General features: G+C 37.9%; 1 protein-coding gene across 3 annotated transcripts in view; it reads left to right on the forward strand.

Moving 5' to 3' along the window:
* MMEL1 (membrane metalloendopeptidase like 1) overlaps positions 1-15,639 on the forward strand; it is a 1,737,390-nt gene that overhangs the window by 513,068 nt on the left and 1,208,683 nt on the right. For all 3 annotated transcript variants that reach the window (XM_044062979.1, XM_044062980.1, XM_044062978.1), the window contains exon 3: positions 14,025-14,084. In XM_044062979.1, coding sequence (XP_043918914.1) covers positions 14,025-14,084 — 60 coding nt within the window. The remainder of the gene's footprint in view (positions 1-14,024; positions 14,085-15,639) is intronic.

Below are 15,639 nucleotides of genomic sequence, written 5' to 3' on the forward strand. Positions count from 1 at the left end.
GCTGTCTCATCCACTTCCTATCTACCTTCCTAGAGTACCCTTTTAACAGAAAGAATTTCCAGAGTCAACACCAATTTCTGGACTGCTAAAAGTGCCTCTCACCAGCATCACAGTCAAGGCATTAGCTACCGGGCAGTAAGGGCCTGTACTGAACTCATCAAGAGTGAGTGCCTTTTTAAACTATTGTAAGGGCTAGCACACCCGTGGACCTACCCCGAGGCTTTTCCTCCTAACCAAGTAAGCTAACTGTTGTGGTTCCCCTCCTTTATCACTAGATGGCAGCAAAGCACAGGCCATGAGAACACTGTTTCTGACTTACAAAGGTTCCCCCAGCCCCACTACATAACACGTAATCCAAGAATCACTAACTGTAGCTTACCTACATAACAAGTTAGCTCCCCAAGGAAATAAATAAGAAAGCATTACCTTTCGGACACTAGACTGAAAGGCATACTTCCAGCAAGCTGACCCACTTTACTTTAAGCCCCTACTAAGCTGTGTTCTCACACAATTCCTCGCCCTACTCCTCTAGACACTAGACAGATAAACACCCCTTGCATTTTTAGCTAACTACAATTTACATAGATAGCGTTACCTACCTACATAAGGCACTGAAAGTGCTCAGTCTCTCTGCATTACTGATTACTTCTCAGCAGACTCCCACTCTGTGGCTCTACCTGCTCCGTTTGCCCTGCGGGCTCACTCCACTCCCCTACCCTACCCCCAAATCCCACCCACCCCCAGTGGTCCTAGATTTAAACTAACTAGACCACTCCCACTCTCCCCTTCCACCAATCATACACACCTACCACTATACATATACAGCCTCACTCCTCCTCTACCTACATACTTACTCATACCTTCCCATAGTATTTCTTCCCCATCCAGTACAAGTACCAATTGGGAATACTTCCCACTTAATTAACCTACCCTCTCTATATACCTTATTATATTCCCCATCCAATACTATTCTTATTATATTCACCCATCCTCACCCCCACTAATCTATACTATTTAACTCTAAATTATGCCTAAGGTAACTAAACCCTTCACAACCAAACTAACTCTTCTAACAACATGTATATTTGTCCTAACCTCAGCTTATATCCTCACACTCATTGAAATACCAACCTTCTACTAATTTAATTAATCTCCAAAACAAACTGCTACATTTACCCTTACCTACACATATACTCAAATAAATATCACTTTCAGTCCAAGCTACCTTACCCAGATACCATAGACTCTCACATATTAAATACTACAAACAGACAGCAAACAAAGTAAAATATCTAATAAACCATACTTATAACTCTACTCTAAAACTAAAACATCCCTCCTTGAAAGATGGCGACATTCACCCTAATCCAGGCCCACATACTGTCAGCTTAAGCAACACCACCAACACCAATTCCACACCCCTCGTTAACCTCTCCAAACCCCCCAATTCTTTCCTTATAGTGCATCTTAATATACAAAGTATTAATAACAAAATAGCCCACGTTCATGCCCTGCTAGATATTTACTCCTTTAACATCCTCTGCCTCACAGAAACTTGGCTAAAATCTCATACCAAAAATAATGAAATCATTCCCCTAGGATACAATATATTAAGACAAGACCGTATTAAACGAAAAGATGGGAGAGTAGCAATCTTAATCAAAGACGGGCAACACATCACTTCTTTACCTTTTAACCCACCACAAGATAATAATGCTGAAATCCTTATCTCCAAATTTCAAATCAACTCCAGCAAATCAATATATATCATCGGTATCTATTTTCCCCCAGGTAACAATACCAATACTATCGAGGATATCCTTAGCTGGATATCCTCAACTTATCCACAAGAAACTATTATACTAGGTGACTTCAACACAGACTGGAAAACTGTAAATGCCGAAAACCCCACTACTCACATTAATCTTCATGGCTTTAGTCAAACAATTACCTCAACAACCAGAATCAACAAACCAAATAAAAAAGAAACCACCTTAGATTGGATTCTTACTAGTAATCTTAAACTAACTTATATAACTGGAACTCTGCCTGATGATGTAAGCTATCACTCATTGACCTACATTATAAGGCAAAAAAATGATATTACTAACCCCCCCCCCACTTATAGGTTATCACGAACCAACAAACACTTCAACCAAGTAATATTTCAAAATGAACTAAGTGCCTGTGACTGGAAAGCTTTAAAAACCCTTCCACTTGATGAGGCTGCTAAACACTTCACTCCAAATTCTTAAGTATCCTTGATAGGCATGCTCCTAAATGCTCCATCAAAATGAAAACCAAACCAGCCCCATGGCTCTCTAAGGAAACCAGACAAAAAATGTTACTTAGAGACAAATCATGGGCCAAATGGAGAGCTTCCAGAACTCTCTCTGACCAACAAAACTTTAGGCAGCTTAGAAATATTACAAAAAAGGCCGTACTTACTGACAAAAAGAACTACTACTGTAACTTTCAGGAAATTCACCAAAATAACCCACAGAAATTCTGGTCAGGAATCAATCGACTCTTACTCCCAGGCCACTCTCGTACTCCAACCCCTCTAGGGTCTGATCATAATACCCCCCTCTAATGCTTTCAATACTTTCTTCACTGAGACCATACAGTCACTTGCCAGTCAACTAACCCCAGATAACTCAAAACCTCATACCACCACTCCTGGCCCTCTTCCAACATTTAAATTGCAACCCACCCCTACAGATCTTATCCTCAAATTCATACAAAAGCTTAAGCCTTGCAGTCCTTCTGCTGACGAGCTACCATCTGAATACCTGCATAAAGCAGCCAAAGCTATTGCATACCCAATATCCATCCTCATTAATAGAACTATTACAGAGGGGTACATCCCAGAAATCTGGAAAATCTCTCATATCATACCTCTACATAAAGGTGGTACCTCTAAAGAATATTCTAACTATCAGCCCATAGCCCTTTTATCCCCCCTAGCAAAAATTATGGAGAAATGTATTCACCATCAGCTTTTAGACCATTTAACCAAAGATAACATTCTCGCTAATTGCCAACATGGCTTTAGGCCATTTCATAGCACCTCTACTGCCCTCTTATCCTTCACAGATTCCATTAATAAAAATCGTAACAGTAATATTCTCTCATCTGCACTCTTTATCGATCTTTCAAAAGCTTTTGACATGGTTAACCACACTCTTCTTATTAACATTCTAGAGTCCCTTTCCCTTGATATTCTGGCTATCCAATGGTTCAAGTCCTACCTTAGCAATAGACAACAAGCAGTTCTCTGGGACCAGAACCTTTCATCCCTCCTACCAGTCACCCTTGGAGTCCCTCAGGGCTCCATTCTAGGCCCTCTCCTTTTTTCACTATTTATTAATGAGCTGCACACAGGAATTCCTCAAGCCACCTGTATACAATATGCAGATGATTCAACAATCATATGCTCAGCTAACTCCCCCTCAGAACTACATTCTTCAACTTAGAAGGTATTCAACATAATTGAGACCTGTTTTTTAAAGCATTGCCTCCTTCTAAATGCTAAGAAAACAAAGCTTCTACTCTTTTTCCCTACCAGTAAGTCCTCCCGAATAGACTTCTGTATTAGTTCTAACAGTACTATCATCATATCCCCAGACTCCACTACTAAACTGCTAGGAATTACTATTGATAATAACTTTAACTTTGACAGACATATAAATAGCACTATAAAATCTGTAAACCAAAAACTTGGCTCCTTATACAAAACTAAACCCTTCCTAACACAATCAGCAAGAACCAAAATTGCTCACTCTCACTTAATCTCAACACTTCTTTATGCGTCACCCATTTACTCCAACCTAAAAAAAAATAACCTTAGCAAACTAAATAATTGCTACAATAGTATTGCCCGATTTGCCACTGACAATTCCTTTAGAACCCATCATTGTCTGAACCTACTGCAACTAGGCTGGCTGGAATTACAACATCTCCTGGCATATACACAACTCACCATTGCTTACAAGCTATTATACCAACCTAACAATCCTCCTATACTCTCTAATCTTATCATCCCCTACAAAAACCTTGATTCACTACGCTCCTCTAACAAACTTCTAGCCACCACAACAAAGTCCAACAACAAAGCAGGTGACTCCTTGTTCTCAAACACTGTAGGTAAACATTGGAACCACTTACCTATAGAACTTACCTTACTTCCCTCTCTCCCTCTTTTTAAACAAAACCTCAGAAACCATCTGAAAATCCATTGGTTATGGCCCTGCAGCAATCCTGATTAATCCTTTTATTCTATACTCGTCACCGCTCTCTCTCACTTTCCTTCATCAACATTGTAGCTTATCCCTGTAAGAACAGAGCCGTAAATAGTTTTCTCTATACTACCTATTGTACAGTTTTTACCTATGTACAGTATAACTTTGTCTGATGCTGCTTAACAGTTTTATCTTTTATCCTTTATATTGTGTATATATAGTTTTGTATATTCTGTTGTGGTCATATTGGAGCTTTTCTCCTCGGGCCTCTACTGAAAATGGAAATATATCCAGCTAGACTAGCCCGGTTAACAAATGTAAAATAAAATAAATAAATACTGAATCTCCTTTGAATGACACCAGAAACTAAGCCATTTGTTGAAGTCAATCATTTTTTGTTTGTATTGAGGTATCATCTTAGGTGAAGGTAAAACGCTACTTAATGCTAATGTTTACTATTTGAAATTATTTGCTTGAATCTTTTACATCTGTATAATTAACATTAATAACCTGCTGTACCTAGATTGTTGATAGATAGATAACCTAGATAGATTGATTCTGTATCTACATTTTTGGAGCTTTTCTCCCCAGGACTCCATTGAAAATGGGTTCATTTTGGCCCAATGGACTATCCTGGTAAACCAACTGCAATAAATAAATAAATAAATAAATAAATAAGGACATACCTATCTGAGACACACAATCAAATATCTCAGTCATGTCTCTCTTCATGTAGTCCAGTGATGTGCATCTCAAGTCGTGCACACCAACATGGTCTATGATGGAGTCATAACAGTGCCTGTTGTTGAGAGACTTGAGAGTGTGTGTGTGATGTGGTGGATCCTGGCACCTGACAGACAGCTGACTGTAGCCTTTTCCTTATCCAACCTGGGGAGTGGGACATCTGTGTGAATCACAACTGTCGCTTATGACTAAGATGTTTGTTTTTGTGTTATGCCTTAGGAACATGACTGGTACGACATTGGTATGTAATATATTATGTGTACCATGTTCTGCAGAGGATGTATTATGTGAAGTGTGCTTGTGCTTGTGTTTGGAAGGTCTCCGATGTTTATGTAATCTTCTTGTAAGGACCTGCGCATATGTAGGCTTATGTGTTGTTGTTTTGGTAGGTGCAGAAGGTGAAGTGTGCATGGTGAAAATTTTAAGTGCTTGACAAAGTGCCTTTAATTTGCTGACTGATTTATGATGTCATTAATTGGTATGGTTTTAAATGCTTCTGCTTTTTAAGAGAATGTATGTCTGATGAAGTGTTGAATACCATGAAAGATACATAATAAATTTTGTTATTTTTTTCTTTTTCCTGCTGTGAGCAACTGAGGCTGTTTCTTATTTATTTTCTACTGTTTTGCTGCTACTGGTTATGCTGCAAGTATAAGCTGTTTTTTTTTTCTTTCGTGGCTAAAGAAACTGTGGGAAATTGTCTATCTATAATGCTAGGTAAGTTGATGTGGTCAGAAAACAGGTCGAGTACAGGAAGGACCAGGTAAAGTAGACGACAGAAGTGGACAAATACTACGAAGGGCTAGTGAGTAGGATCTGTGCTGGTATCTCAGGAGCTTCACTGAATGTATCACCTGTCAGTGAGGTACAATCACTAGAACTCACCAATGGAGCACCAGCAGAGTACTAAGGGAAAATTTGCAAGCAAAAGTGCGTCTGTAACCACCAATGTGTGCGACACACAAATGCAGTGCTTAGATAACAAATGAGCGCAAACTGATCTAAAGTAATTAACCAAGCAAAAAGCTCAAAACTGGGCCCTTTTCCAGCAACCTTGAATCAGATGAGTTCTAACTGCACACTCTTGCCACTAGGGTGCAGGGAAACCCTCTCCGACAAAAGAAGGCCTGGTTTAGTGCTTAAGTTATACAAACAGAACTAGATTCAGCAGGTCCAAATCCAGTCTATGCTACACCAAACAATGCAACAATTTCAGGGAAAAAGAAAACATACAGTTCAAATAAGCAGTGATATGGTAAAAATGCAGTTCAAAAGTGAAATATATAGTGAAAAATTCTATTTAAGTTTTGCAGAGCTCAGCAGATGGCTTGGATTTGCTTATGTAGCAAACAAGAGCAAACTGATTTAAACAAATTAACCAGTGAAAAAGATCAAAACTTAGCCCTGTTCCAGCAACCATCAATAAGATGAGTTGTAACTGCATATTCCTACCACTAGGATAAAAGGGAACCCTCTTCAACAAAAGATGGCCTAGTTTAGTGCTCAGTTATACAAACAGAGCTAAATTCAGCAGGTCTGAATCTAGTCTATGCTACAGCAAACAAAGCACTCCAGTTTCAGAAAGAAACAGTTCAAATAAGCAGGCACAATAAGCCTTTCTACTACGGTTGCCAAATACAATATCATAAACTTTTGAAGTGTTGCTACTAGTGAACTGTTTAGTCTTCAAAAGTAACTTACAAGATTAAAGAACATTTAAGTGATATTAGGAATAAACATATATCTAATTCTTTGTGATAATTAGACTAGGTGGATTATTTTCACCTGGTCTTAATAAGTGCTTATAATTAGCCATTATTTGCTGCTGTTCAGTAAAATTTCATCCAAAGAACTAGCCTTCATCAGCATATAAAGAATATAACACCATCCAACTCAATAAAGGCTAGTTCTTTGGATGAGATTTTGCAGCTCAGTAAACAACTTTAAACTATTTTACTCTCACACGCTGAGTGCTAAGCGTTTTAGTTGTTTTTGGATTTGAATTTGAACTTCATACATTGCAGTACATGCAGAAGTTCTGTTTGGAAGACAATAAGTCTTCCAGCAGCAAACCCCAGCTCAGGAGAAGAGTATAGACCACAAACCTTCTTAATGTAAAATAACTGGCCTGAAGCCCAAGCGCTTAAACCAGAACTAAGACACATTTAGAATAACAGACACATTAAGTCTTCAACCAGCAATTCCCAGCATAGAAGGATGTAACCTACCTCTCCTGCCACAAGTGTATAGACTCTGAGCAGCCAAGAGCTCAGGATTGTGCAGAAAGCTCCGCATTTGTGATGATTAAGCCCACTGTTCCACTGTTCTGCAATGAGCAGACATTTTTCTGCTTTGTGACTTTTGACTGGCTTGTATATCACAATTATACCCAATTGTGCATCACAATATACAAGCCAGTCAAATAATTTACATCTTTAAGAAAACGAGTGAACTTTTCTGTGCCTGACTATGCAATTACAGCTTAGCGATTCTCCTGCTTTTCAGTAACTTTCTTGTCTTCGCTTGGTCCTTGTTTCATTGCAAGTAAGCTTGTGGGATAAATACAAATAAGCACTTTATTAATCAGAGTTCTTATGCATGGTGTAATCAGCCTTTAACTCCATGTGCTGTTTACCACTGATCAGCTATTAGTTTTAAACACAGGATTCATGGGTTTGTTAAGCGGTATGTGTGACGGTTATCTTTAATTGAATGCCTTATACCACCAGCCAGACACGTAACTAGCAATTTCCATTTTGTGCTCAGCATTGATGCCCGTCTATCCCATTTCACATTATAAATGCTACCTCCTCTATAGTCCACATAAATAAAACTGTCATATGCCAACTCTGCAACTACTAAAAAAAGGTGATTAATCACATTTATTAGCATGTTGTATGTGGATGCTAGTTGTTGCCATTATTTTAGATTTTAATAGACTTTCTGCTTCCTCTATAAAGCATAACATTTCAGTGGGGGGTTTCAGAAAAATAATACGCTCACCAAAGTACAGACAATCTCCCTTCATCATCTTAAATTAGAGGATTCTCTCATAAACTCTGGGCTTTATTTTTGCTTTTTCCCGACAGAATCAGGTGTTATATGTGCAATATAATAAAAAGAAAAGGCAGAATTAATAGTCTAAACAACTTGAAGCTGTAAAACACTGGATATTGGATTTAAAGTTATGCGATGAGCTGGTAGAACTGATCATTTTAACATTAGCAATATGGATCATGTCAGTTTGCCACTTATGTATCCAACAACATTTTCTTGGGATAAAGATGAGTTAGGAGACTGGAGAAAAGGCTAAGTGGTACTATCAAATAGAGCATAGTTGGAAGTCTTGGTATTAACACATTTCTACTTTCAGTACATGGATGGGGCAAATATATTAAAATTCATGGCATGCTTATTTGATAACCTGTTACCTCTGAATGGAAATGTTGTTGTCTCTGACTGCCAGAAAAAAAAAAGAAAATGTTTACTGATGTTTAGTAATGGCTTGTTGCTTTAGTGAATATAGAGGGTGTCCTCATGACATAGTCCTTTGACAGTATGATAGAAAAGCCATGGAGCAATTCTCCCTCCCCTTACGTGCTCCATGCTGCCCTCCCTGCTGCCTACATTCTGTTCAGGAAAAGTGTGCTGTGATGGCCAAGGAACACCCATTTTTTTATTGCATGCTTAGATGTCCGGGGAGTAGTTTTATTGGATGTCAGAGAGCCCACTTCAACCAGGTGCCATAGAAATGGTGCGTTTTTGTGTGGTGCGAAAATAGGATGTTCCACATTTTGACTGTTTGTTACACATTTCTAGGGTCTGTGTTCCACTTTGGCCTTTTAAGAGGTTGAGACCTATGTGTAGACCACAAACCTTCCTAATGTAAAACAACTGGCCTGAAGCCCAAGTGCTTAAACCAAAACTAAGAGGCTTAGAATATTAGTTACAATTTAATGAGGCTACTAACAAAAAGTAATAAATGCAGCAGAATAAATGCAATTCAACACTTTTAAGAACAAGCAGCAAAAGCAAAATAAAGTAATAAAGTAGGAAGAAACACAAATACAGTAAAGGCAGCTGAATAAAGTATAATTTTTTAAAGTTAAGTGGGAAGGGAGGAAACAGAAGATAATTCAAGGTTAAGAAATTAAGGAGGTGGGCTTCTGAAATGATCTCTCACTACTCAGTTGAATGAGCTGATGAGATGGGACAGGGCGGAGTGTTCAAAATCAGGTTTATAGTAGGAGTGGACAACTGAAAAGCCACCAAATTTAAGAATATAACAACAGATGGGCAGGGAGGTGGGAAAATAAACTGCAGACAGAGATCAGCAAAATACAGGCAGAGTACAGCAAGCAAGCCAAACAAGCACTAGAGCCTAATAAAGATATTTCCAGCTGTACGAGGAATGCTATTTTTTAACTCTTCCCACTAATTAACTGATATTATTCACTGTTTGCAAAGGAATTCTTTATTAACTTTTCTAACTGACCCTATCCAAGACTTCTTAAATCTCCAACAGAACAGAACAGAAAACGTAAAAGAAAGCAAACGTAATGCAAGAAAAAGATGCAAAATAGAAGTAACCAAACCTTAAATGAAAAACTTCAATTCAAAATAAAATGCAGACAGAAATCAGCAATATTCAGGCAGAGTGCAGCAAGCAAGCCAAACAATCACCCTTTTCTGTTCCTCCATACTCTGTCTTTCTCCTCAAATTCTTTATACTCTTATTCCTTCCTCTTTTACAAGGCTATCACATTTTGTTTATTCACAGTCGTACTTGTTCTTCAATCTCACATATCCATTTAATCCTTCCAGTCCCTAGTTTTAACCCAATCCTACATTATCTTTCTGTTCCTGCATTTAGAAATCTCACACTGCATTTTACATGCTTACACCTCAATCTTTATAATTTCTTATCCATGCCCATCTTCACTTGCATCTTACTCCACGTTCCTGTCCCTTCCACCACCCATATTCCAAATCTCCCTACACTGCTATAAACGGCAGCTCAATCTAGTATCTTCTTTGTCTTTTTTACCTCTACTAGCTGTAGGCAAGTTCACCATTTTTGAAACTGACTACAGTACAGACTTTAGCTTAACATACACAATACTTGAAAATTACTCAATCTTAACCACTTATTTCCAGTTCTGCAATGTCCCAGAACCATATTTCATTGCACTGACTATGTCTTCTCCATCCTATGTCTCAAGTTCTGGGAAACTCCACAATCCCCCACCCCATCTCAAAGACCTCTCAACTTACTCTGTTTTTCCACCCACACAGTGTAAAGGTCATCTGAAGTCCAAAGCAGAGTGCATATGCTTTACCAGTGTGCACATCATTTAATATCCCACCCACCACCACCTCCAGGCATTTGATTCTCCCTCTGTTTTATTTTCTGTCAGTCATTTCAATTGCATTCTGTATCATAAACACTATACCTCCGTATACTGTATTACCTGCATAATATAAACACATCATCCATCTCCCCTACTAACTCTAACTGTCCTTTACCATTTGCTTTCTATCTTTGAACTATTGCATTATCCCCCTTATTTGCTTATTCTTATTATCACACAATGTTCTACTTTTTTTTAAATTCCGTATTAATCTATTACTGTGATGTTATTTTTTGTACCCTCGCTCTGAGACTGGAATAGGTTCATTTGGACAGAGCTATACCCACATCCTTCAACTGCTATAATTTATAGATTTATTTATTTATTTATTTATTTATTTATCATTTGTTGACCGGGAAAGTCCAACTAGGTTCCACAGAGTCTGTTTTCAGTGGAGGCCCGGGGAGAAATGCTTTGATGCATGTCTTTGGAATGTGGAAGGAACCCAAGGACCCAGAGGAAACACAACACACAGGAGAACATGCAAACACCACAAGAAGAAGCTGAGAATCAAGGAACAGACCACAGGCTGTTGCACTTGCTGTGACCAACATGCACCTACCACCATAACGAGCACTCAGGTTTATTCTAAGTACATTCTCCCTTGAGCTTTCAAGATTTATGGTTGAAAGTTGTTGGGAGGGTGGCCTAATGGTTAAGGGGTTGGGAGGGTGGCCTAATGGTTAAGGTGTTTGCCTTACAAACACAAGGTGCAGGGTTTGAGTCTCACAAGGGATAATTGGCTAGGCTTAAAATGCCTCACAAGGGGAGTTAGCCTAGTACTTATCTATGAACCTACGAACCTGTTATAAAGGTTACAGCTATTTATGGCTTCATGAATAATTACTTTGCTGAAATAATGGTGGATTCATAAAGGGTAGTGAGCTCTAGTAAGGAATGCAGTCCTTTCTGATTCAGAAATAGGCCCACAACATGTTGGGCTATAGCCTCTAGACTGAGCTGTATGGTAATGAGGCATTCCAGGGTAGCAGCTTATGCTAATTAGTGATGTGCTCTCCTAGAGAAATGCCTGCAATAAGGCATTTATGCAACTAAGTGATTCACAGATGTGCTTAACTGCATAACTTAGCTCAGTTGACTGAGTTAATTAACTCAGCCAAAAGGTAAGTCTACACATTATTAATTTTATAGATCTTTGCATTTGGGAAACTATATTATTATCTTAGACAGTAAATGCATTCTCTTTCTTGCAGCAGTACTATGATTTTAATGCTCATTGTTTGAGACACAGACACGTGATATTGATCAGGAGGAAAAGAAGAAAGAAAAAAGAAAGTCTGTAACATAATAGAGGAATTTACTGTTATCCCCACATAGAATTTCACAATAACAGCAGCAATGTTATTAGACAACACACCCCACATTCTATTCCCAACTCATGCCAACTGTTTTTTCTGAATAGTTATACAGTTAGTATTCTTTTTTTCTCAAATGCAATATAAAAACTCTGTACAAATATTTAGAAAATATTTCCTATGTATAACACAGAAAGACCAATTTGACATGACACTCTACCAAATATGGAATTACAAAATATTACATATTATTTTACAAAACATGACTTAATTTGGTCCTGGCAACTTCTCCTTCGCACAAAAGTAATGCCACCTTTAAAAATCTATATAATGGTAATAACAGCATGCATGCACATTGCTGTGCTAATATAAGTTGTTCTCACTTTCATCAATCTTCACTACAATGTCATGTCCTTAATAAGAAAACCTGAACACGGTAAATGCAAACTTAGGCACAAGTGTTTACTGCCTTAAAAACTGTGTAATAGTATATTGTTTGCAAGGAAGATGCTCGCTCTCAGTAGCCAAATTGCTTTTGTGCATAGTTCAGACGTGGATTCTGATGTTTTAACAGCTTGTTTCGCCTGACCAAATATTTGTAACACAACAGTCATTTATTCCTGTCATATTATCTCATATGCACAAGTCCTGGTTTCTGACAAAAGTACATTTTTTTAATTTGTCCTATAACTAGCCATTATATAAAATTATCAGACTAAAAGAAACAAAGTGGTATATACTAAAAATGTTTCTGAAATACCCGCAGATAAACCCCTCAGAATATTCTCTTTTTATAAGTTTCCTCCATCTAAGTGAAACATCATGATGACTTATCAATATGCCTTCAACTACTTTTCCTTGTTTGACTAGAAGTCCGATTTTAAATTTTTTCTTACTCATTTGAGGAGGTCTACCCCTTCCTCTCCACGTATTTGCAGACAGACGCACACACACACACACACACACACACACACACACACACACACACACACACACACACACACACACACACACACACACACACACTGCTGATCTGTTGCCAACTCCTAAACTATTGGGTTCCTATTACGTGATCGAAAGTATAAAACTTCGAACACCACAAGATCAAACTCGTATGTTCGAAGTTTTATAATTTTGAACAGCAAAAAAAAACAACGGACAGAAAGTAACTGTTGTAAGCAGGGGGCAACTCCCCTGCACCCCCCACACCCCCCGCTCTTTAAATATACCAACTCCGAGATCGCACTACAGTGCAGAAAGGGAATATTGTTTTGTTTTTTTTAATTCGAATTGCTGAAACTTTGAACATTTGTGTTCGATGTTTTCAGGTTTGAAGTTTCAGCAATTTGATAATGCAATAGGAACCCAAATGATTATGCCTCCATATCATCGTAATCCCACACTGTTAGTGAAAGAATTTATTTTGTGGATTATATTTCAGTAATATATTATGTGCACAAAAATAGTTGTTATATATATATGAAAAAATCAAATAATTAAATAACTAGGGATAAATCCAAATCTGGATATCAACAGTTTGATCCAAGATTTAAAAGGAACAGAGTGAATACTTCTCCCATTATTTTATGGTGTCATCATTGTCACTGTTAATGTGCACCGTACTGTCAGCAGCATCTCTTTTTGAGACTCACAATGTACATTTTTTAGAGTTTGTATGTTTCTTTTTGCCAGGTTCCATTGTAAGTCACAGACCTTGCATTCACCATCAGCTGACTGAAATAAAATTGTAAAAACAGACTTTTTTTTCTGGCAGATAAGGTTGTCATCACTGTAACCTGCCATGGTGAATCTGGCCTAGGAAACACATAGCATACAGAGCTTCAAACAGCTGCACTCATTTTCTATTTGAAATGGAAACAATATTTTTAATGATTACATTCCGGAGCAGAAAGCCAAAGAACAATGAGTTTCTAGGACAGATGCTCTCTAAAACAAACTACCAAGGACGAACTCTATTATCTAGAAAGAAATAGCATGTCTTGTTAAATAGTCATTATTTAAATGACAGTTTGCCTGTTTGCACAGAGATGACAAAGATGACTCAGATTGCTAGAACTCTATTAACAAACACTTCACTTCAAAGGTAATTGAAAATCACCTGCAATACCATTTTAAAGGCTGACAAAATGATTTTGTAAACCACTGCTGTTGAAATCATTGCAGAGATGATAAGTACACCACCTACAAAAATATAAAGTACAGACAATGTATAATAGTGAAATACAATATGAGTACACAATCCTGTGATAGTTTTGTAATGAAAATAATCAACGCTTTCTCTTTCTTTTCAGAACCACAATTTTCAACCAATTCCGAACGTATCTGTACTACTGCTGGCTGTGTGACCGCAGGTCAGTGTGACTTTTTATTTTCTGCCATGTAGTTTGTAGAAACTCTTAGGATAAAAACAGATTTTGCCACATCAGTCCTACATCTAACCAGTTATATGAAATTGATGTCAAAAGAGAAACAAAGAGGTATAGACTAAAATCCATAGAGGCTTGCAATGTCTTATCTCATCTATAAATTGAAATTTCTCCACAAAACGTACTATTTCTGTTAGTCAACAAAAGATTTCTCTGCAAAATAACTTCTCATTATGTTCAAATTGCAAAAGAGTACACCACTTTCTACATATTGACCTGTTTTCAGTGCCCTAGAAAAAAAGGTAAGGAGGTTCTTGCACTGGGAGAGACCGATCCTTCTCTACACTACCAAAACTTTATACCACAAAGGGAAGAGGGCATGTAGGTAAGAAGCCTTCATATTGTTATGGCTGGGAGGGGCATCCAGTGGATCCCCAAGATCATGGGATCATGTGCAAAGGACAGGAGGCTTAGTGACATTATTGTATAGACTAAATGACCATGTTGTGAAAGAAGAATAGTTTGTATCATTTTGCATAGTTTAAATGACTGTGCTGTGAAAGGAATTTGTGTTGTAGGGCAGGACTTTCAGGTACTGGAAATAGACATCGGTCAGTACATGTCACATTTTGGAGGCAGTGGCTGGCATAGCTGATAATAGGTGATTAAGCTGGATAGCCTGTAAAGCAAAATACTGTGAACTACAGTTTCCAAGAAATACAAGAGTCTGAATAAAGTATTTTGCCACTAGTGACTCAATCCCCTGTGTCAGTCTTATGCATTCCTTTTAATAAGTAAGGTAATACAACATGCCTTTTCAAATGGTTGAACTAAGAAACTTGACATGTTTTGCTTCATGGGCTACCTAAAAGTTTTTAGCTATGATAGTACTATATGTTATGAGTTTTAACAAATGGCTGAAAAACTGGTACAGAACTAAACATATTCCTGCACCAGCAGGCTTGATCTACATTAACAACAAGTATAACTCCAAGTTGGTTAAACATGATGATGCCTTGGAATTCATCCCTGTTCAAGTCTCCATAGACAAGGTTTCTTACCATGTCCTGGACAGCTACAGATCACCCTCTATGACCTACGATGCTTACAACTTTTATCTGGGCCTACTAGAAGCATTCACCATCCAACCAAATATCCTATTTATGGGAGACTATATCTTTCCCTCTATGGACTGGATAATGTACACTCCCTCTAACTCGCAGGCACAATGTTTCCTGGTCTATGTCAACATGGACACTTTGGACCAGATAGTGCACACTCCAACCAGAGGATCTAATATATTGGACCTATTACTCACCAATATATGAGATCATTGCTCCCACCCTGTGTCACATCATTATTGGTGAGGTCAGACTACAAGGCTGTCTCCCTCAATATAAAAATCAAACAAGAAAGCTCAACTAAATCATAATAGTTAGGAACTATTCTAAAGCAAACTATTTCCTATTAATAGACAGTTTGTCAAAATGCACGGCTCCCTCAAACCCTGAGAACAGAGCTACCTATAAAGAATTATTCA

Source organism: Protopterus annectens, chromosome 2.part1 (assembly GCF_019279795.1).
Source record: "Protopterus annectens isolate FY-2018-M chromosome 2.part1, PAN1.0, whole genome shotgun sequence".
NCBI lineage: Eukaryota > Metazoa > Chordata > Ceratodontiformes > Protopteridae > Protopterus > Protopterus annectens.